The sequence below is a fragment of the Cariama cristata genome, unplaced genomic scaffold (assembly GCF_000690535.1).
Source record: "Cariama cristata isolate BGI_N322 unplaced genomic scaffold, ASM69053v1 scaffold6301, whole genome shotgun sequence".
NCBI classification, from domain to species: domain Eukaryota; kingdom Metazoa; phylum Chordata; class Aves; order Cariamiformes; family Cariamidae; genus Cariama; species Cariama cristata.
The window spans coordinates 86,113-109,973 of NW_009597495.1; the positions used below are offsets into that span (position 1 = coordinate 86,113).

General features: G+C 43.4%; 1 protein-coding gene across 1 annotated transcript in view; it reads left to right on the plus strand.

Annotated features, from left to right (window-relative positions):
* Positions 1 to 23,861, plus strand: part of RPTOR (regulatory associated protein of MTOR, complex 1) — a 156,526-nt gene that overhangs the window by 86,018 nt on the left and 46,647 nt on the right. Inside the window, 11 exon segments of the mRNA XM_009708907.1 lie at positions 473 to 548; positions 3,930 to 4,031; positions 7,617 to 7,700; positions 9,160 to 9,270; positions 14,990 to 15,064; positions 15,677 to 15,742; positions 16,388 to 16,579; positions 17,855 to 17,995; positions 19,975 to 20,092; positions 21,526 to 21,666; positions 22,113 to 22,271. Coding sequence (XP_009707209.1) covers positions 473 to 548; positions 3,930 to 4,031; positions 7,617 to 7,700; positions 9,160 to 9,270; positions 14,990 to 15,064; positions 15,677 to 15,742; positions 16,388 to 16,579; positions 17,855 to 17,995; positions 19,975 to 20,092; positions 21,526 to 21,666; positions 22,113 to 22,271 — 1,265 coding nt within the window.

A 23,861-nucleotide genomic window follows, 5' to 3' on the forward strand; every position in this document is an offset into this window, starting at 1 on the left:
ATATGACTTGAATACAGAGCAAGCGAGGGTTTGGATGCACATAGAGGTGTGTGCTGAAGGGTTATGGGTGGGAGATAAACCAGGATTGAGTTCATTTTTCTAGTTTAAAAAAAAAAAGGTCATCCGTTTCTGCATGAGGACAGGTATGTAAGACGACTTCAATTCACTCTGGCTTCATTCTGCGTTACAGAGAGGAGCAGTTTCTGTGAACTTCAGCTGGAGACCTTTTTACCTGGCTTGCATTTTGTTGGTCAGCCTGATATGATGCTGGACTAGACCTTCTCACTGTTTTGCTGAATAATTTTTGTATGTTATACTTACCTTTTTTAGAAAGGAAATATTAAGCATTTCTAACCAGTCAGAGAGCGCTGCTTTGTCCACATACTTGTATGATCAGAATTTAAATTTACCTTGATATTGCCTATGGATAACTTGTAATGACTTCTCTTTCCTCTTTCACCTTTTTCTCTAGGCAAGCATGGGACCTTGCAGTTGATATTTGCCTTTCCCAATTACCTACAATTATAGAGGAAGGAACTGCCTTTAGGGTAAGTTGGATAATATCCTGTAATATTGTGTGCCCGATTTAACCAATTATTTGAAACCTCAATTCAGCACATCAGTTTTGCTTCTTGAGTCTTGAATTGTTGCAGTTTAAGGGTTTATATTTTCGGAAAATTGTAAATGTCTACTCACATCACGTAGAGGAATAGATGGAAAATCAACTTTGAGTTCCTCGCTGTTGTATGAGATGTCTGATTCAGCCTGCACCTGTTGGTGAGGAGGAAACTCCTACCAGTAGAAACGATGCCCAAGACTTGGCCCTTAAAATTTCAGAGCACTCGGTCTTGACTAACAGTATTGTTACCAAAAAAAATCCCAGTGTGCCAGCATGATTTTTGAAATTAACAACTTTGTGAAAATTATCTTAGTAGAGTTATTTTCAAGTAAAGATAAAACAGAGCTTGAGGGTATGTCCAAAGAGTTTTCTTAAGCATGGTATCATTAATATGAGTCATTGGGGGTTTTTTCTACTTTAGTTAATCTCAGAGTGCAGAAAAGTAAAATTTTTAATAATATATTTGACTTAAATTCCTCTAGTCAGAATGGGTTTTTCTTGGTATTTCTTTGACATTTCATGAATGGAAACCTTTAAATAATAATTACTGTACAACCTCAGATACCTGTTCCACTGTGATGTTCTCTCTAATTTTACAGAAAAATTCTTGTATTTTATTCATGTTACCAAGCTTCCAAAAGGTTTTCTGGCTGCAATTGCAGGTTGTCTCCAAAGACCCAAGTACAGGAGAACTGTGACCTTCTGCAAGAGTGGGAGTTGATAGAGATGCCCTAAGGCTTTTATCCTCCCACCCATTTCTTTCTCCACTGTATGTGCTGTATTTTAAAATTTAAACAAATATGATTTTTCCTCTCCTAGCTTATGTTCGTTCTTATTTCAGGTCTCTAACAATGTCAGTGGGTGCTTTTATATTAGTCTTAGACCTCATCTGGGCACTCACTGTTGAGTGAGTTGAAATTTAGGAAATTTCTGTGTATTGCAGGGATGAGAGGAGGCACAGACTTACTAGGGATTAGACAGGAGATCAGCAAATAGGAGTGGTTGTTCTCAACTAGCAATTGATTCAAGATAGGATGGAAACACTTTACAAGCAGATTTTCAAGCCTGACAAATGTAATTTCTTGTGTATTTTGACTAGAACTTGAGGTAGGTAGAGCTGTCGATGTGTGGTTGCAGCTGGGAGCCTGAATGCTGTGAGTTTCCAAACTAGCCCGGGCAGTAGATGTAAAGGCAGGCTCAGGTCCTCCTCTGAGCTCTTCCTTGCACTCTCATTTAAAATCCAGTGTGATTAATACTGTGTAGGTTTGTGCCTGATCTGTAGAGAGGGGACAGATACTAACCTGTTGAAGGTCTCTCTCATATTCCTGTAGGTGTCCCAAACTTGGCTATTAGTTTGGGAGCGAGCGGAAGAGGCTTAGCTCTGCATCGTGACAAATGGCTGGAGCGGACAGACAGTTGCTGATCTATTCCTTGTGTTCTAATCAACGTTTTGCCCTCAAACCTCTTGATTTGTGCCTGGCAAGAAGTGTTGTATATCAGGGAAGGTTAGCTGCTGCTGACCAGCAGTAAACCTGGGAGGAGTTGTCGTTCGATGCCAGGCAGGGGGACGGGGCGATATGTTGGGAGGTTAGCTGGCCTGTTCCACGGCTAGGCTGGCAGACGCAGCAATCAGTCTCTGGGATGTCAAATGCCCGTGTGAGGCACAGGATTACCTGCTGCCGGCCATTCGCTGGCCACCTTGGCTGCCGGGGTGTTTAGAGTCCAGTCTGGCCCTGGATAAAGCAGTTGATAATCTCTTCAGGGCTGTTTTGTTTCAGCAGCACATTGTAAACTGTATTCTCTTTCCTAGTCAGACCTGGAGAATATGCTAACCTGATGGAGAAGGGCCTGTGGGCTCACAGCGCTCGTACCGGGGGGATGGCGAGGGAGCGGCTGGGCTTCTGCTGGGTTTGAGTTGGTGTGCTCTCCCTCCTTCCAGCTCTTCCCTAACTTCCTCCCCCTTGATTTCCACTTCCCTGTAGATTTCTAACTGGAAGCTACTGTGTGCCTTGGTCAGTACTTTCTCGTAGCTAGTTTGTACCACGTACTTGGTGTGATGGATGGCAAAAGGAACATTTCTTCAAGCACTGCCGCACTGGCGGGGGATGCTGATGTGCCCAAGGACTGTCCCAGTGTGCACTGCAGAGCTTTGGGGAATAAGTGTCAGTTATTGGCCACTCACCGTGAGTGTTAGGAGACGAGAGATGCTCTGCATGCTTGAGCAGACTCCGGGGACTTAAAATGTGTTGCAGAATGTCAGATCTCAGCAAGGAAACTTCCTATTTCATCAGCCAGCGTGGTGCACCCCAAAACGATCCCATCTTGTTAGAGTAAGACCATAGTTATGTCATATGTTTTTCAAAGTATGTGGTATCTTCTCTACTTGTATTTGCTGTCCCCTAAACCAGATTCCTTTAGGTCTAGAGATCCTGCGAGCTGCTATCCTTTGTATTTACTGGATGCCCTTCAGATGCATTTTGTAAAATAACATAGGATTGTACTGTCTTAAGCACCAAGTACCAAAGTACAACTGATAGGCGTTAGCTGATGGGAGTTCACCCCACCCTTCATATCTTTAGTAGGGCACTAGTCTAAAGTCTGTTAAATATTGTAGCACTCTGCATGTTATTTTTATGCTCATTTACCCACACTACCAGGATATCTCTAATTAAATTAGTGTATTCAATATCTGAAGTAAGTTTTCTGATTTTTATTTGCCTGTATGAAGTCCTTTTACTGCGTTACGGGTGTCAGAAGTGATGGATAGCTAAATAAAAGGCTTGAATTAAAAAGCTGATAAATAGGAGGCAGCCTTCTTGCAGCCCAGAATGGCACATCTGAACTGCCACCTGTTTGGAGGAGAGGTTTATGGCAGCCAGGGAAGACAGAGATGTGGATGCACATATTTTTCATTGTTGTTGGACTGTATTCACTGTGAGCTGGAGTGAAACTGCCTCTGCAAAGCAGATAAATCCTCTGCTGTTCTCTCTGCTTCTCAGGTGGAAAAGATTAACCAGATTTCCCTAAGACCTTTTGTGGTATCTTTTCCTGTTTCTCTACTCTTTCCTTGTCCTTTTTGCCAAATACTTGCATTAGAGAATGCCAGCATATTTAAAGGGAATTGTATTTGGTCAGTCTCTGGAAAATTTTTATACATTTAAAAAAACCCCAGCAAACATGTGTTAATGAAAAAGAATAGGTTTTGGAAACAATAAACTGTGCCAGTCCATAGGTGCCAAAACTATTTGCTACACTTTTTTTTTTTTTTATAATTTAAACCAAACTTGCATTCCTGTTCTTGCTCCAACAGCACAGCCCCTTCTTTGCAGAGCAGCTGACGGCTTTCCAGGTGTGGCTGACCATGGGTGTGGAGAACCGCAACCCCCCGGAGCAGCTCCCCATCGTCCTGCAGGTGAGTGGCTGGAGCAGGAGGCCCGGCAGTGCTGAGGCTTGCCGGAGCTCGGCCGCAGCTGACACGATGTGTTTGTGCATGCCTCTCCCTGCCCGCTGAGTGCTGTGCTATCAACCAGATGGCGTTTGGGTACATAAGTTACGTGGGCTCCTTCAGGATTAATTAGAGCCGATTGCATGTTTACTAGACCTGTGCAGATGAAGACAAAGTGCTTTTCCCCCATACCTTCGCTCTCTGTTGAGCAAAGCTTCCCGCTATAGCCCGTTTGCAGCTTCAACAGTATCAGGCTCTGCTGCATCCTCTTTTGCTCTCAAGTAGCAAGACTTTTTCACAGAGTAGCACATCTTTGTTGTTTTCTCCTGTAGTATCTGCTCTCATATGCCAGCTCTGTCAGGCAGAGACTTTTATCTTCTCTGTGTATTCAGAAAGTGGAAGTTACTGCAGTGTAAATAGTTTGGAAATGGCTCCTTTATCTGTCTGGTACAGCCTGGAAAGTGTTCCCTTTAATGTGATGCTGAAATTTTGCTGCAAGAACATAGAAACAAGTCTCTGAAGACCATGCCTGGAAGCAATGTAGAGTTCTGGTAGGCATTTGCTCAGACTAGACAACGTTCATATGTATAAAGGAGAAGTAAATCTAGGAGAAACATAACACCTCATTTCAAATAATATTTTATGGCAAGGCACATATTACAATTGTCATCTGCTCTTGCCCTCTCCTCCCCAGGAGTTTGTATTGACAGAAATATAAACCCTCGTCAAGGTAGCTGTGATATCGTCTCTACCAGGCAGCAAAATTTAAAGTCTTTCTGTTTAAAGGAACATAGTTCCAGCCACTTGTACAAGGATATGTGATTTCTTTCACTAAATGTGAGAAGGCTTGCCTTCCCCCTGTTAGCTACCAGCTTGTTTTGTGACTGACAGCACCATCAATCTCTGTAAGACCAAATCTTAATTTCCCTGAGCCTCCCAAACCTTGAGATCAGTTGGATAAACAGATGTATGGTTTATCTCTGTCACTGCAACGGGAGAAAGCAGGTTTCTACTCTAACACCAACTTTACCACTTTCCAGTGAATTATTTGGCACCAGAAGGCTCTGCAGGTAGCTTAACCTTGCAGTGGAACTGAGAGGTCACCTGGCAAAGGAACCCGCTTTCCTTCCTGGAGCGAAAATGAGCTAGTAATTATTCTTACAATAAAAGCATATTAATTGTATAGTGGAATAAGATTGCTTGTTAACAGGTTTGAGATGCTTTGAATCAGAGACCAACTGATTAAGAGAGTGAAGGAAGTGCATTTCAGACCCCTTTTGAGTGTCTTTTTGCTTTGACCCCTTGGGAGTGCTTAGACAACACTGCTGGAACCTAACAAAGGCTGATTCTGTTTTCCCATTTTAGATGTGCCCCTGGGGAAAGAAGGTGTTTGAGTACCAGGGCCATGATGCCAGCCACACAAAGCTTGGATTAGACAAGGACAGGGAAATGGTCCTTTGTAAATGGCCTTTTAATTGACTTCAAGAAGTTGCTTTCTGTTTTGAATTCTTGCTGTACATGGGGCAAATTGGACACAAGTGGCTTTCTGGGGTGGAGAAGAGAGAAGTCATCAAACAGAAGTTAGTGTACGAACAGCCTGAATGAGCCTGAGCAGCAGATGCTTGGTCCTTGAGGAGCTGCCTCTTACCAGGCGATCTCCCGTGCCCACAAAGAGTAGCACCTACTCCACAGAAGACTGTGGGGAGACCACTGCTGCAGTCCCCTTCTTCCATCCTGCACTTGCTAGGAGATCGCTGCTAAAATGTGGACTGTTACTTCTACGTTTTCCAGTTGTGTCCTGGTTAATCTCTAACTTACATGTGTGGACAATAATTAGCTTCCCTATCTTCTGTTTAGGAATGATGATGGAGAAATGCCAGGGGGGGATGTGATGCAGTGCTGTGTGCATATAGTGGCACAGTGTAGCGATTTCATAACTTCACTAAAAGTTCGTAAATTGTGCACAGACTCCCCACATCCTCATCCAAGTCTCTAGAATTTTTATCAGTTTTGGCTTCAGGTTATTGTGCAAATCACTTTGGGAAGTGGGAATATGAAAACCTGAGAGACACTGATGGCTTTTTTTGTTTTTGAAAATAATGAAACAGAGCTTTTAAAATAAGACACCATTTGATTTGGTGAAGGTTTCTTGTGGGATGCTAGCAGTGTTGAGATGTAGTTTTGTATCTTCACCTGGAAATGCTGTTCAATTACATCCATTTTTTCCCCAGCTATGACAGAATTTGTGGGTTTCTTTTTTTCTGAAGGTCAGATAGTAACAGCATTGTCAAATCCGTATACCTCCTGTTGTCTGCGTAGGCACCCTGCACCTAACATGTTCCTGTCGGTTGTTTCAGCCCTGCCCCAGCTTCCACCATGCCCTGGTTTCTATTACTGCTTTAATCTCAAGCAGCTGCCCCTGTTATTCCTGTGCTGGGCATCTTTAAAGCACACTGTGAATCGTGCCAAGTTCTGTAGTAAGTTTATGGAATAGGCTGGTGCCAACTAGGGCAGGATGACCAAAATCCTTTCTCTCACGACCTGTCCTGAGATCTGAGCTCCAATATTCAGAACTGAAATGATTAGAGTAGTTAACACATCCTCTTACCTTCTTCTTCTGGACTTTTTCTGCGCAACTTTAGTATCTAGTATCCGTCGTCCATAGTATGAGACATGAGCCAAGTAATTTAGTTATTCTTCAATATTAAACATAATTTGAAGAAGCAGTGTGGAAAAACACTGAGAAGGGGATGGAATTGGGGAGCTAAATCAATGAGTCTCTTTGCCTGAGACCTGTGCTGAGGGATGTTACTCAATTTAAACTGAGGATTAAACGTTGCATTCCAATATCTTACATCTGTTAAGGAGATTAAGAACTGAAAGTCTGTCTGTTAATATTTCACACCAGGGTAGGTATAAGCCAGTAAACTACCACCTCATTATCGTTGTCAGACTCTGTTTTAATGAGATTTTTATTAACGACTAATGTGACCTTTTGCTTCCCTCTTAAGTCTCTTACATCGATTTACCAAGGAAAGCAAAGCCTCTTTTTCTGCTTCTGAGCTGTTTTGAGTAATGGGAGGCTCGGCCCTTTGCTCACCTTTGAATCCTTCCTGCAGATACAATCGTATTCCAGCTTTACTGGGGAAAGGCAGGTGGTACAATGAGAATATTTGAAATCCATAGGGGCTGCTTGCATCTAGCAGAGCTGTGCTGCATAGGAACCACTGCGCTCGAGAGAAAAATCAGCAGAGAGGACAAGTGGAGCAATGACATGGAGATTGAGGATAACTGCATTCCTGGGAAAACGTTTGCATGTGACTGCAGAAATGTTATGAAGGAGAGCATTATAAGGAGGGACACTAACCCACTGGTGACACTGTTCAGTGATGTAAAAGTTTTCAGCAGTCTGGGTTTGTCTTCCAGCTTTTTCGTTCAGACCATCAGTTTGTTCAAAGCGACGTAGTGATCCTGAGGTCCTCTTACATTTGCTCTGCAGTCACAAGGATTTCTGTTCTTTTTAGCAATAACCATTATCCCTCTCCTCTGCAGGTGCTGCTGAGCCAGGTGCATCGGCTGCGAGCTCTTGATTTACTGGGAAGATTTTTGGACCTGGGTCCCTGGGCAGTTAGCTTGGTGCGTGGATGTTGCATGTTGTCTTGTAAAAGTCTAGTTTATCTCACTATAGGCGATAAATACAAGCGATGATTTATGGAAGGAAGATGTGGAAGATATTCCACAGATTTGACAAATGAACAGTGTTTTATGTGTTCATGTGTGTGAAATGGAGCAAGCATCCCTAAAACAAAAGTGGTTCGCATTAATCAAAAAGGCCGAAGAGCTGTTCATTTGCTTTACAACAAAAAAAGGAGTTCCTTGGGAATAGTTCAGTGTGAAATATTTTAAGGGACAAAACAGGAGGAAATATCCAGGACAAATAAGGTGGTTTGTCATGTAAAATAAATAACAAAAAGATAGCACAATCGCTTAGGTGTTCTCTCAGCTTAGTGGCTGCATCATTTTCTTCTCTTCCTTTATCTATTTGGTCTCTGGATTTTATAAGCTCTTCTGAGAAGGCAGCATCTGCCTTCTGCATTTTGGAAGGTGGCTAGCACAGTGCAGATAAATAAGAGTTAAACAGAGGAGCAGTTTAAAACACTCTTGTAAATGGAGCTATTTGTTGATAAAAGAGAAGAAGACGAGCCACCAGCTGGTCATGGAATAGCTCAATGATGAGAATTTTTAGTGGTTTTCTTTACCTTCCTCCTTCATCTCAGCCAAGACTCCCTTCTGCATGCCTTTGGAGACAGCTTAGCCCTCAGTGGTAGGAAGAACGTAGGCATTAAGGGTGATTTTAAGACTTCTGGATTATTGACTTCTATGAGGATCAAAACTTAGCTGTGGGTCAGCCACAGTGACCTTGCTTTGGCTACTACCTGGTTTATAAACCTCATTGGCCGTATCACTGGGTGATGCTCAGCTGTTGCCAGGTTGTGTGGGTGGTATTCCCCCGGGAGCCCAGCAAGGGAAGCGCAATCCCCTCCCATACGTTTCCTTTACGTTGCACTTTGGGAAGGATATCAGCAATCACAGTGGGATTCTCAATGATTTCACGTGTTGCGTGTCCTCCTGTGAACATAGTCTCTAATCCCATGGAAAAAGCTTGGTAAAAAGCCTGTGTAAGGCGAGAGGCCTATTTAATTTCCAGGGGGAAGGCTGTAATTATTGAGCTTTTGCAATATGTTTACTTGTGAGAGCAAATGGCCCCATCTGAGGAGAGTGCAACGTATCATGAAGCATGAAATAGCACGAGCCATAACGAGTAAAAGCTAGTGCTAGATTAACTCTGAGTCTCCATGGACCAAATGAGTCTGAAAATATCTGGTGACATCCAAGATTAAAACAAGCAATAGACAAATACACAGGGATCCCCTCTATACTAGAAATGTATGAAATTGTTTTCTTCCAGATTTCTCATCTGTGTCATTAAATATGCCGCATCTTCGCAGCGCGCTCAGCCCTGCCCTGCGCGGTGCTGCCTCTGCAGTAAAGCTGAGCCGTTCACGAGGGTTTGCTGTTCTCTCTGGCTCCCCAGGCCCTGTCTGTTGGCATTTTCCCATATGTGCTGAAGCTACTTCAAAGTTCAGCTCGTGAGCTGAGACCACTCCTTGTCTTCATCTGGGCCAAAATTCTGGCAGTGGACAGTGTGAGTACTTCTGAACTTGACTGTTTCTTTTGGGTTTCAGCAATGTGCCTTTTCCCCCCTTTGTGCTTTCTCCAGTTGCCTCAGACTTGAGACTTTCTCCTGAGGTACTTCAAAACCACACTGCATTAGCTGGGGACCAGCATATTAGCTCATTAACTTATTTGACTTGTATGAAAGCTAACTTCTGAAACTTTGTGGATGGGAAACCCCATGAAGGTGCTGCCAGTGGGTAGTTTGGCTGCCGACCTCTTCGTACGTGCCCGGGATGAAGGCAGGTTTGCTGTGTCTGTCTGTGCTGCAATGTCACGTCAACACCTCGCAGTTCCTGGTTCCTCCTCTGGTTCTAGGGTGTAGGTCCTCTAGGTAAAAGCCATCGGATCTCACTGATTGTGTCTTTATTGGGGCAGATACTGCTTTGCTTGCTGAAGGGGCTTACAATGCACTTGTGTCTCTGTAACGTATTCCCAGGTGAGAGTGTGCAGGCACACGCTCATACTCTCCCTCGATTTGTTCACTTTAGATTGTGATCAGACTTCTTTTGTTCAAGACCATTCCTGTAAGTTGTCAAAGCAGGCTGTGGGTAGTCCTCAGACAGAGAATTTTTCTAGAAATAAATCAAAAGTAATTTTGGTGACTTTAACTTACAAATCCTACTCCAAGTCTAATGCATGTGCTGATGCATTGAAGATGGTTGGGATGGAAGTATTTACCCCCCACAGAAGACAAGTTATGCCTATCGTAGGTCCATGATTCTGGTCTTCTCTGCAATATTTTGGCACCTTTCGGGATGAGGTTTAAAAACTGAGCCCTGATTTTTAAAGATGGCCTTAGCCAGAGCTCTACTTTGTGGGGTTTAAATAAATACTTAAGCAGGTAAGTAGTTGCAGATAAATGTCTATAGTCATATTTATGACTTTGTGGTTTGTGGGTGCAATTAGTTGAGCAATATAAAATGATTAGGAGTGGTGCAGGCAGTTAATTGGAGGCACGATTATAAGCCCCTATGAAATTATCTGAACTGCTTGTAGAAGTTGGATCTTCTCTATTTGGGGAGTTATTTTCGTTCTCTCTTCCATTTCAGTATGGAGAATAGTATTGAATTTGTTGGAATTTTTCCCCACTGTTGATCTAGCATTGTCAGCTTCAGTTTTATAAATATATTTTCATTAACATCCTAAGAGGATTTTTGGAAGCAAAGAAAATGAAAACTATTCATCTTAAAGCTACTCTTGAAAAGCTTATTTTTTGATGCATGCCTTTTCATGGCTGATGCTTCAGCCTCAGGTATGTTTCGGAGTAGGCTCATGTATAATTTACACGGCGTGCCATGCCATCCTTCACCCTCTCTGGTGGTGAAGCCAGTCTGCGAGGGCTCTTCTCCCCCTTACCCCTCCTGCCACCATCGGCATTGCTCCCTCCCATGCTCTGTTTTATTGCCCCACTCATTTGGTAGGCTGTGCTTTACAGTAAAACAACAGGAAAAAATACTCTTTAATTTTGTATTTGGATTTATTTCCACTGTTTCACTTGGTAGCTCCACAAACAAGTGGTACAAGTGAGAACGGAGCAGAGGGCAACTTCATCAGGAAGGTGAATGAATGCTGCAGAGGGAGGGGACAAGCAGCGGCTCGAGTTGTCACACCATAAAGGGAACAAGGATGTCCTCGTATCAGAAGCTAGAAGAATGCTTTCTTGTTACATGCTAAATATCAGTACAGATGTGTCTTTTCCCTCCTCTACTGACACAAGATTTGGACATGTATGTTTGAAACAAATTCAATTTCGAACAAAGTTTAGCAAAAAACAGTATCGCAGTGTGCATGTTGTGTGGATTGCGAGTTCTCTAACTCCTCAGCCTGCTCCGCTTCCCCAACCCTCTGCATTTCCAGAGGGTAAATTTTATCTGAATGAACCACAGGACCAGTATCTGCATGCTCCAGGATGAGAGAAGGTCTCTTAGTGTTTTGGTTCACCCAGTGATGCAGCAGTTCATGACCTGAGCCGTGGAGAGCAGGCTGTGCTGCATGTCAGCATCGTGTTCGCAGAGGTGGCCTTTTATAAGACTCGGAGGGGGATGACAACTGCAGGGGCATGCTCTGTGAGTATGAAGGCAAGCAGGAGATGCTGATTGAAGGGTAGATGCAGTAATTAATTGTTAGGCTGCGTGGAATCGCTGTAGCGTTAGTGCTGCGCGTGGGGTGGGTGTGTGGGTGGGAGGGTGCAATCCCCAGGCCTGCATCTACCTGGCTCAGCTCTGGTTTGAGTGGGTGCTGCCTCCATCATCCAGGCAGAAGCCATTGCCCTAGCATATGGGAGCATGTTTATTTTCAAACATTCTGCCAGATAATCTTCATCTTCCTAATAATTGTACAGTCCTGTCTCTCTCCTTCATCTGCTCTCCTCTGTGTATTTTATTTGGTTTCAGGAGATGGTAGCTGATGAAATTACTTTCATTAGGACTGGAGTTCAACTGATTGCTCATTCCTCTTTGCATTTGGGTGTGTCTGAGAACAAGTTATACAAGACTTGCTAGTGCCCTGGAGAGCAGAATATGCTCCTAAGATAATGTTTCTGTTCTGGTGTGGGACACTAGTAGAGCATGCCATGTGTCCGTTCAGATGATACCTTCCGTAAGCGTGGTTTGCTGTGAAGAATTGTGTTTTGTCATAAAAATTACAGGATAAATCAATGGTATTATAGAAACATTGCACCTCAGATGGAGTTGTTCATGTGTGGTATGTAGGTGTCCCAATAAACATTAGAATATTTAGATTAATCTGCCTTAATTCCGTGTATAATCAGATGATTTTTCATAGGATATTCATGGAGGACTCTAGTCATTACTGCCTGAAGCCTGCTGCAGCATTTCTAGACAGTCCACCTGCAGAGCTGCATGGCAAGTGGTGGTTCAGAGTTGCCTCTTGTAGGTACCTGGGAGGTGTAGGTTGGTGTTGGTGTAGGAGTGGTGTGTTGTGCTGCCACATGGAGATGGGTGTAACATTTACAAATACAGTTTAGGTCAAGAATTCACTACATGCTACATTGATAGTGTTTGGTAAACAGCACCTCCTAAATCTTAAACACTTGAATTTAAAGGGGAAAAAAAATCCCTCCCCTCCATAAGGATTATAATCAGGAATTTAAGCAAGATGAAAAAAACCTGCACGTTTAACAGCACTGAAAATGTGAATACTAATAAAGTGGGACAGCGAAAAAGAGATCTTATGACTCCAGAGAATTGGCTGAAGACGATAGAAAACAATCATTTCTCATACTTTTTAAAGCAATGGAGTGACATAAGCAGTATGCTTACTTTCCAGATGTGTCCTTTGTTAGCAGGATTGTGGCTACCATTTCTCATCTTATGACTAATACAAATATTCAAGTTGTGTTCCCAGAAGATAATTTGGTAAAACCACCCACCCGAGGGTGAGCATTCTCTGACCAGCGTGGTCACCCAGGGCACCCCTGAGCTGTGGCAGTGCTGCTGTATTCCAGGGACTGGTGAGATTTTTAGGGATAAGTTGCGTAGCACATATGTTATAGTAAGGAGAAAGAGGAGATCTAGTCCCTCCTCAGCACTGGGAACTTGATATTTTATGTGAGTTCTGAACTTTCACACCAAGCCTGCAGCTTGTTTTGGTCGTGTTGTATTATTATTCACAAGCGTAGCTGCTTATTCCTTGAGGAGGAAGTGTTACTGATGCTGGCTTCCCATATTGTTCACGGGATCTACGCAGGGAGGGTTTGAGCAAGCGTGCCGGCTTTATAGAAGTTACCTCCTTCCCTCGAGCCTCAGGTATTTGGGTAAGAGCGGCAGCACAGTAAATGTAGTGTGAAGATGGGCAGCCTTCTCTTTGTTGGTGTCTGTTTGCCTGTGTTACAGCGAAGAGCTTGTTTTTTGTAAGGAACAGAAAGTATTCACAGGGAGAATGAGAAGGGGGAAAACATTTTTTGTGCGGCATTACACAAGTCAGGAAGGCCTCTCGTAGCTGCAGCCTGGCATCAATCCATTCCCTCTGCTCTTTGGTCTGCCAAAACCAGCATCTTCACTCCCTTCAGCAATAAAATATTCTCTTGCATCTCTGTCTTGCCATCCTCTCTCCTTTCAACAATTAGTTCCCTCCTTCACCCTCTACGCCTGATAAAAAATACATGATCCTGTCTCTGGCATGAAGCGTACAATAGAACCACAGTCACGGGGGAAACTGATTGCCAGGTTGGTATTTCCTCCCTTAAATTTTCACTTTCATAGTATGTATTCTTTCGGTTTGACCCTAATATGTCAACCTGAAGCCTGAGTTGATATGTTAGCAAAACCATGGTGTACGCCATGTGCTTCACTGCTGATACTACCCCAGGAAAACCTGCGTTATTCTCCTTACAGGCTTTTAAAGACAGTGGAGTGGCTTTGCAGTTTTTGATTGTGTGTAGTAGGAGATCACTCTACTACATGCTACTGTTGTACCAATTACATGTGTTAGCACTTGACTAAATAATACAGTGATTAGTCTCGTTTGTGTAGATGAGTTGAAGTCATGTTGTCAAAATCTAGTTCCGCCTAGGCAGGGGAGTGAACAGAATATAAAGAATGAATAATTCCTCCTCCACCCCTGACCCTTACAGATTTACTGGTAATCACTCAGTGACATGAGCCACTGTAAGAGGAACGCGTGCTAGGTTTATTGCATGTGGCAGTCCCCGGGAGTTGTCCTGCTTGTGAAAGATGGGGCTCTAACATTCACAAGACACTTGCTCTCGCATTCCGGCTGCCAGGCTGAGCTGGGAAATCAGCTACAGTGATAGAGGAAGAACCAGGAAGGACCATCTGTGCTGTCAAACTGCACCCCTGTAATCACGGGGAAGGGGGTGCTACATTTATTAAAGAAAGGTCATAGAGCAGACTCGCCCCAAGACTTCCCTGGCTCTGGAGTCCTGCGGGTAGGACCGGGTGGGCAGGCGGGGGGAAGAGGAGGGACCCCGAGAGCATCCGCAACGGCCTGTGCCGTGTGCTCGGCAGCCAGGAGTGCCCACCTGCGTCTGAGCGTGCAGCACAAGCTGCTTTCTTGGCTCTTGGTAGCTGGCGTGTGACCATAATGTCCTCTAAAAGGAAAGGGCAGGGCACTTGCGCCCTGCCTGGGGAACGTTACAGATTTGACCAGGATTTTCACTAGCTAGGTAGATCTCTAACTGTACAACTAGAAGACGGTGAGCAGCAATTACCAGCAGACCTGATGTATGGTAAGCTAATTGCCTTGATGTGGGATTGGAAATCAAGTGGAGAATTAGGCTAGGGCTTTTAGAAGGTGTAATCTTAAATAATTTTTATTCTGTTAAATGTAAAAAAAAAAAACCAAACCAAAAGAAACCAAAAAAATCAGATTCCTTAATTTTGCGTTTTGGTGGTTTGATGTCGGACGGAAAGCTGTCAAGTTTAACTCTCCTCCTAAGCAGGAGGTCACATTTTCAGCTACTGTTTCTGTCGTGTTGGAGGGTGGCAGAGGGTTCCTTGCTTTAGACACCACTCTTCCCTGTCGGCCCTTCTCCTGCGGGGATCTTTGGTTGCGGCCCCGACAGAGGGCTTGTGCTTTATTTTGCTTCTCAAATGAAAACAAGATTTGAGAAAAATTTGTTAAGACATGAAATATTCATATATCATTGGAGGAAAAAATTTTTATGTTATAGTACTCATTGTGTTTTTCTTTGTCTCATTTTTCAGTCATGCCAAGCTGATCTTGTGAAGGACAACGGTCACAAGTATTTTCTTTCCGTTCTGGCAGATCCCTATATGCCAGTAAGGACAAGTCATCTTTATTCAGACTCTTCTAGCATTTCCTTATCTTGTCTTAGCTTACCTGTTGCTGTTCCGATGGAGTTGGTGCTAATGTAGGACTGCCTCCCACGTCCACCTCCTGTGACACCCACCACTCTGTGGGAGAGACTCATTGCTGAGCTCTGGAGTCAAAAATGCTCCTGCCAGGTTGTGTGATAGAGACAGCCCAAGCCCACAAGAATTTGCAAACTTGTTTAAAGTGCAGATTACTCAGTGGTGACGATGGGAGCCGGGGGCTCCTGGGGGCTGGGTGCAGAGGCAGTCTACAGGCAACTTCTGTAATCCCCTCTGCCAAAGTTTTTTGTGGTTTCCTGTAATAGGTGTTTGCATGCCTCCTCCAGAGTAATATACGGAGGTTGGTTGGGATGATCGTACTGGCAGTCTGATGAAGTGTCTCAGGTGTAACTAGTGACAGGACTGGATGACAAGAAAATTCTAACTTGCCTTCCCCTCTCTTCTTCTTTTAATGTGGTACAAACTGTACTTAGAATAATCTCATGTTTCAGAAAGCATGGGATGTAGTTATTCTCTGACTTGTTTTCTAGATAACAATTGGTTGTGTATTGTTTTAAGGCTGAACACAGGACAATGACGGCTTTTATCCTGGCTGTAATTGTTAACAGCTACAACACTGGACAGGTGAGTCCCAACACCCTTTTTCCTTTCATTCCCTCCTACCTCTTCTCTGCATTGTGCCTTTACTTTGATAAAAGTGTCCTGGCTTGCATTAAAGCATAGCCCTGGCCTGGAAAACTGAAATAGAAGATTACTTTACATTATTTTGGTGTGGATTAAAAGAAAAATTGACCTGGATGTGTGACAAACACGTTATGTACCTAGCACCTGGAAGTGGAGGTTAAGGACACAAGTCACTCGGCAACTACCCCTCCCAGCAGCACTTTGACGTGCTATTAAAGAAATAGTGCCTCGTTCCTGTCAAGTGGGAACTTGATGACTGTGATAAAGTTCTTGGGAAGGGTATATGGAGTGAGCCATAAACCTTGGGGCTCTGACAGGTGCAAGGAATATTTCCAATGAGGAAAAAACGGGCTTTATGCATTACAGGAAGCATTTCTAATGCTCAACTATTTAACTAGCTATAGCAGCGTGTAGTTGACCTTCCCTTTATGCTGCTTCCAAATGATATTTTGTAATAAATTCAGTATATAACCACTGAGTAATTATTTTCTCTTGATTTCCTGTCTATTTCAGAAATAATCTTCTTTTTTGATGATGAGGTGGAAAGCTGTCATCCAAAATAAATTGCATTGATTTGTGTTTTAGGAAGCTTGCCTTCAAGGAAACCTGATTGCTATTTGCCTGGAGCAGTTAAATGATCCACATCCTCTTCTGCGTCAGTGGGTGGCCATTTGTTTAGGACGTATTTGGCAGAACTTTGACTCAGCCAGGTGGTGTGGTGTGAGAGACAGCGCTCATGAAAAGCTCTACAGTCTCCTCTCAGATCCAATCCCAGAGGTAAAAATCCAACTTTTTAAGTAAACGCCAGTTGAATTGTCAGAATTCTGGCAGAGGGCTACAAAAATGCTTACAAAACCAGGGCCTTCAAGAGCTTTACAATTGTGTCTGGTTCAAAGAAAGATCTTATTGCTGTTCTTCAAGGTGATGCAAATCGTACAAGCCATGCAAAAGAAGTAACCAGAGAAATGCAGAGGGAGTTCATACAGCCCAGAAGCCCTGGAATCTTGGCACTGGAGTTGGGAAACACCATGGTTTTTGCTTACTCACATGTTAGAAGCTTGTTAAAAATATAGTCCCAAAACTCTCTGTGTTGCGAAAAACCCTCCAGTCTTTTTGTCCAAGTATGAAAACTGTTCTCCTCCTGGTATGTGTGAAAATACACCTTTATTGAATGTGTTTTACCTTTGTGACAAACTCTCCAAGAGAGAAGCGATTCTTGTGCAGAACCTGGCTATGATTGACAGAGCCTGTCAGACCTCAGTGAAATTACATCGCATGTGGGAGAAGTGAGCCTGGAGATAAACACCATTGCTAATGTGCAGTGATTAAAGATTAGATTCCCCTTTATGTTCTGTCTTTCTGTCCTGCATCCTCCACCTCCTTTCTCTGGCCCCATCTTTCCCCCGTTTCATAAGCAGTATTTGTGGGAAGGTTGGGTTGACTGTCTTTATGGCACACCTGCACCTCTCTTTGAGGAGCTGGAGTAAATGTTTCTACTTCATGAAGCACATCCTGCAGTTGCTGATTGCACCGTATCCCCACCGTTTGCAGTTTCTGCCAAAGCAAGCTGTAAGATTACTAAGCCATCTGATTCCTCTGTTCTTTGTGTGATCTGGCAAAGTTTACCCTAATTTGAGTTGCTGTCTTTTCTTTTTTCCATCATATTCTACCTTTCTGTAAGCCCTTATCTGAAGACTGTAGTTCAGCATTCTTATTAAAGAGATTCACATCCCAACAGTAACTCCCTGTGTACCTTATTCCTGTTAATTAATATTCTAGGCAACATCAACTGGAAGAATCACCCATGGGAAGGTCACCGAGCATTCTGGGAAATTAAATATACTCCTGCATCTGTTAATACTTAAAACTCAGTGCTTTGCTGAATCTGTTTTGGTTTTTGCTCTCCCTGGGCTTCCCTTTAACCCTCACTATTTACCTGACACAGTAGTCTGGGTTTCCAGAGATACCATTTGTGGGGATAACAAAAATCTCACTGACAAACTTCGGACTGGAAACGAGAGGAAAATAATAATGAATGTTTGTGTCTCACAGGTTCGCTGTGCTGCAGTCTTTGCACTGGGAACATTTGTGGGCAACTCAGCCGAACGGACCGATCACTCCACCACCATTGATCACAACGTAGCCATGATGTTGGCCCAGCTCATCAACGATGGGAGCCCCATGGTTAGAAAGGTACGGAAGTTTGGTGGATTCATGCTGATGAGCTCTGCACTATTCCTAATCAGAGCGTGCATTATTTAATAGACTTTTCTATTAATTTGACTCATTGGAAGTATCCATTTCATTGTGAAGTCTTTTAACTTCAGTTCCTGCTGAGAAACCATACGCACAAATGATGACACCAGTGAAAACAGCAGCATCAACCTACTGTGGGGCTGAAGGCTCGGCACTGAGCCTTACGCTGCACATTCAGGGCGGTCACAGGCGGTAGAGTTCTGGGATGCTGTTTTATCCACTTGCCCTTTTTCAATGCAGATACTACGTTTCCTTTACTTTGCAATATAAGGAGCCTTACTGACAGGAATAATGCAAGTAAAGTGTAGTACGTCATAGCGTCCAGGTGTTGACAAGATTGTTGTTCAGATCAAAACGTTTCTGCTGTTTAACAGTGGACCTCTGATTTAGCTCATCTATTCCACTAAGCAAGTGTCTGAAACAGGAATAACAATCTCAGGTTTTTGTGAGAATTTTTATATCCCGTTTTCTTAATTTAAAGAGAATGTGAAGACAGGGATAAGGAAGGAGAGCAATTACACTGAAGTTGTTTTCAGGTGCACAAAACACTGAGAATTCTTGCTGGACTACTCTTCTACTAATGCTCTTCTGTTGATTACTGTTTTGATTGCAGTATTTTACATTACAGGATCTCAGGTTTTAAATGAAATAGTAATGTGTTGCTGTAAACATGGAGTATGTGGCAGTCCTAGGGGAGGAAGAGGAGAGGGAGTGAGAGTGCCGTGGAGAGAGCATGAAAACTCCATTCAGTAAAAGGATCTTGCTGCTTTTAGAAACCACAAGGACGGATGACAGACTGTTTCAAAGTAATTCTCTGGGTTTTGGAGAATTGCAATTTCTGATGTGCCATTGTACATCAATAGTACATTAAATAGTTTTCAAGATTCTGGATTGTTCTTGATGGGTGTACTTAGGTGTCCTAATGCTTGTGTTTACTTAGCTGGAATATCAACACCCTGACAGTTGTCACCAGCATTGTGAGGGTTAATTTTTGTTGTCTTATTCCAGCATTTAATCAGTTTAATTCAAGAGAGAATTGCATGACACACTATATGCTCTTTGAGATTCCTAAGCCTCTCTTTTGGAGATTAGTCCCCTGAATGGAGACCAGCAACCAAAGCCAGCTCTCCACCTCTCCTGTTAGCTGTTTCCAAGTGCCTAGCAAGCAGTACTGAGTTGAGGGTCTGAACTTTACCATCTCCACCCTCCCTACCTCACCCCAGTAATTCAGGTTCTCAAGTTGCAGCTATGAGAATGAACAGACTGATGATTCCTTGCAGGTAGGCAGCACCGTTCTCGTGTTAGCTGATGACACTGCAGGTCAGTGCGAGACTGCAGTTCAGCCTAGGATTCAAACACCAGGACTCTTTGTGGAAGAGCTGAGCCGTGTCCCCAGGGGCCTTTTGTCAGATTCGGTTTCCTTCAGCTCAGAGCAAATGTAGGACAGGCTGTAGGACAAGAGCTCTGCTCTGTGCATACGTGTGCAGTGCAGGGAGAGGGTCAGGCTGTGCCACGGAGGGCTGAGGACACCGATCCTCGGCACAGCTGGCTGCTGCTCTGCAAGAAACACACACTTCTTGTGAGCCAGGCTGCTGCATGCAGAGGAGCAGAGGGAGCTGCGCGCTAGTCACCGGTTCAGTACTTTCTGTGATGCTGCATCAGTTTGACAATACTGGGCAGAATCAAAGAGTAGTGGGAACCTGTTCAGGTATAAAAGACTTGTGAGGAATTAGGTTTGAAACAGAGTGCTCTGGATTTCCTCAGTTCACCCCTGTGAAGCGAAGGGAGGATTATTAGTGTGGATGGCCACCCAGTAATAGCAGCAATAATGACCATATTGTTCTGTGTTTCCCTATAGTCCGTTGTTTCTGACCTACGTAACCATGAAATACCTGTTTCTTCTGCTCTTTCCATAGGAGCTGGTGGTGGCTTTAAGTCACCTGGTGGTTCAGTATGAGAGCAATTTCTGCACTGTCGCCTTGCAGTTCATGGAAGAAGAGAAGAATTACCCTCTCCCTTCTCCAGCTGCTACAGGTAGGTGTTTTGTGTTTGTGTGGGCAGGAAATGTATAGCCTGAAAGTGCTTGGGAACTTTTATTTAAGGAGTTTGCCCAACACAATGAAATTCTTGCTGGTGGTGATTTATCAAACGGCACTGCTGCTATGAAGTTGAGTGGTGTGGTGGGTAGCTCTGATACCTGTTTAGCACTGGAGAAATTCATCATCCACCGAGTTTCCATCTAAAAGACAGCTATAGCTCACTAGCAAGTTGTAGAGACTGAACACTCTGTCAAATTCAAAGGGATTCCTTTCAGATCAAGACTGAAGTATGTTTGTCAAAGCACTACACAGGCTTACCAGACTTCTATTTTTTTTCCTCTCAAATTATACCTGAAACTTCAGTGTCATGTTGACCTCATGAGAAGCCTCACCACACAACAGTGGACCAACCATGCTCTTTGCTACAGTAAAGCACCAGACAAGACATAATGAAGAACTTTATGCTCTGTGTCTGTGGTCCCATCCATAGACATTGTTGTGTCCATTGCTTTATGTGAGGAATGAAAAGTCCTAGTGAAATTATTGCTAACCTCACGTTTTCTTTGGATGTTAAGTACTTTGGAAATCTTGAAGGATAACGAAACTCTTGCAATGGAAACTTGGAGATGAGACCATGTACTGTCTCTGCAATGAGTAGTTTAATCTCCCTGTTGTCTGAATAACCAAATCATACTGGAAGATAAACTTCTCTCCATGTGTGCTTTTTGCTGCAGGAAATAAACGTTACATGAAGCTTATATACTACTTTTCTTTATCCAAATGAATCCTGAAGTATTTATAAGTAGGATGCACGGGAAGGACTGGCCCCACTGCCATAATGCAGCCACCTCTGCAGCAAAATATGCTGAAGCCGTAGTACTGTGTGTGTATTCAGGAATGAAAATGAGAAAGTTTGGGAAATTATAAGTGTCCAGGTCATGGGTGAAAAATGAGTTGAAACCAGGCCTGAAATTTGGTCAGGAAACCAGAATTTTCATAGTTCCTTGTAATGAGAAAATTTACCAGATTTTTAATGAGCAGAGGCAGACAGAAGCCTGCAAATGCTGCCTACTAAATGGCGTCTGCTGTAGCAGTGTGTCCTAGCACAATGTCTGGGCAGTAGCCCAGCATCGACCTGGAGAGAAGAGTCATGCCTCCCTGGGTAGTCTGCAGGCACTGGCAAGTCTTGGCTCACCTGGTTTTACTGGATGTAACAAAATCGCAGCCTAAATAGCAGAAACACATGGTCCTTGCTGATTATGTGCACAGAGGATCCTTTGTCATAGCTCTCATTCCGTTTTAACCTAACAGGCAATGACTAAATTCTGTTCCTATTGGTAGTATTTTAGTTACATATTGGCTTGGAAAAAACCAAAAGGCTATGATCGCTTTGATTACATCTATAATTGCTAAATTTTGCATCCACAGAGGGTGGGAGTTTGACACCAGTGCGAGATGGTCCATGTACACCGAGGCTGCGGTCCGTCAGCTCTTATGGGAACATCCGAGCAGTTACCACAGCTAGGAACTTGAACAAGTCCTTGCAGAACCTCAGCCTGAATGAAGAATGTAAGAGAAATTTGAAAACTTACTTCATTATTCTTTGCCTCTTCTTCCCCCCTCCCCCTCATGCAAGCTAGGAATTGCCACGTGCAAGACAACAAGAGCTGAAACCGGCACTGTAGCCCAGGTTATCCAGCTGCCAGCTCTGAGGGCTTAGATGAGAAGCCCCCTCATAATTAGTTTCTGTTTTCTGGTCATTAGTATTGATTTTTCTGAGTGGGGACCAAAAAGGTGCCTTCCAACTTCCTAACGTGCATGGATTTTTAACTGAATCTTTTCTGACCACTTGATGCTTACTCTGTATTTAAACATCGTGTTTGAAAGGAGACCTTGTGGATTTGCCTACACCTTCATCGAGCATTGCAGGATTTAGAAAAGGGCTGTTATGCCTCAGTAAAAATTGTTCTCTCACCAGTTCTTGTTTCAACATCTGCCGCCTTTTCTTTTGGCAGCTGGAAGCTCTGTTGCGTTTTCTCCTGGGAATCTCAGCACCAGCAGCAGCGCCAGCAGCACCTTGGGCAGCCCTGAGAATGAAGAGTATATCCTGTCGTTTGAGACTATTGACAAGATGAGACGAGTCAGCTCTTACTCTTCTCTGAATTCACTAATAGGTGAGTAAAGACTCTCCTACCCTTCCTTTGGTGTCACGTGCTTGCAGTGACTTTTCTGGAAAGTTTACATTTTAGCTTCTGCTAGATGTTACTCCAACAAAATTTCTTACAACAGTAGAAATGCTACTCTTGTGTTTGGTTATGCTACATGCAGATCAGACTCACTCCTGCTCTGACAGAGGGACTGGAAATGAGAGCTGTTGGCTCCAGCTGTAAGCTTCACTACAATGGACAGCAGTCCTGTTAAGAATTTGAGCACAAAAATGAGGCGCATACAGGAATGTCACATCCACTGCAGTTTCATTGGCTAGAGAATGAAAGCGAGATCTCCCCGTCCCGTGGACAGAGCAACTGGGCACACTGGCACTAGCTACTTCCCCAGTTATTTTTCACATGGGTTGTATTTCTCTACAGCACAGCCACTTCATTGTGTTACTCATCCAAGGAAACCTTACCTAGCTAATTTCTTATGCAAGTTTATACGTACGTTGTTAAAATAGGGCTTAAAAAAGAAGTCCCAGGCTGTGTCTTAAAAGCAAAAAGACTGAGTATTTCACGAAATCTGCTTTTGTGCAAAAAGTTCCATGGCTGACCCCACTGCCTCCAGTCCCCTCTCCATTATTTCCTCCTTAACGTCCCTAACAGCACTGAACTTTTTAACACCACTCAACAGTCGCTTTCTCTCCCGGCGTTTCACTCTCTGGGCCATGTACAGAACTCTGCAGAGCAAAGTGCTGTAGCATACAAGGAAGGGAAATTTTACTTGTATTTATGCAGTGTGTGGCTGATTTGCATGTAATAGATTATTTGCATTTCTTTTATAGAATGAAACTGGAATGTTTATATTAAGCTAATTTAACTCAGTTGTTTTTAAAGTAACTTTCCCAATCACATCTGACTGCTACAATAGCATTGCTTTAAACGACCTGTGGTTTTTCAAACAATCTAAACCATTTTGGGATGATAACAGACAACATGCAGAAGGACCTAGCTTTTGGAATGGCCTCCTTCCAGGGAGCAGGAGAGGCAGCATGCAGCAGAGAAACGCTGGGGGAAGTCTCTGTATTTTCTTTGTAATCAGCAAATGTGCCCATGTTTTTCTAGGCTTCAAAAATCAGTGAAAAGAGAGTGGTGTAACTCAGTGAGGAGTCCACATGGGTGATAGACTTGCCTTGACTGAAGAAACATTTTGCTTTCTTGTGTATTTTCTGGAAGAAATAATGGTGATTTGGCTCTCCTGAGTTGAAAGATTCTGGGATTGTAATTCCTGAGCCCCTGTCGCAGTTTAAAATCATCTGTTCAATTAGAAACTTGATCAATTAATTTGCTTTCGATTATAGGTAATGAAATTGGATCTTCTAAAGCATGACAGGGATGTTAGGAAATTTCTCTCTATCTTAAGCTAGAACTTGAGTTTTCTCATTTCCACTGGTGCACACTGATGTCTGCTTGATGACTTGCGCGTGTGTCAAGAGCTTTACAGCACGGTTGGAAAAGAATCTAGAGATGAGCTGGAGATGAGTGAGGGAGACCTAGGAAAACAAAAAGAGCAGTTCTCCAAAGCCTCCCTCATTCCTATTCAATCGGAAG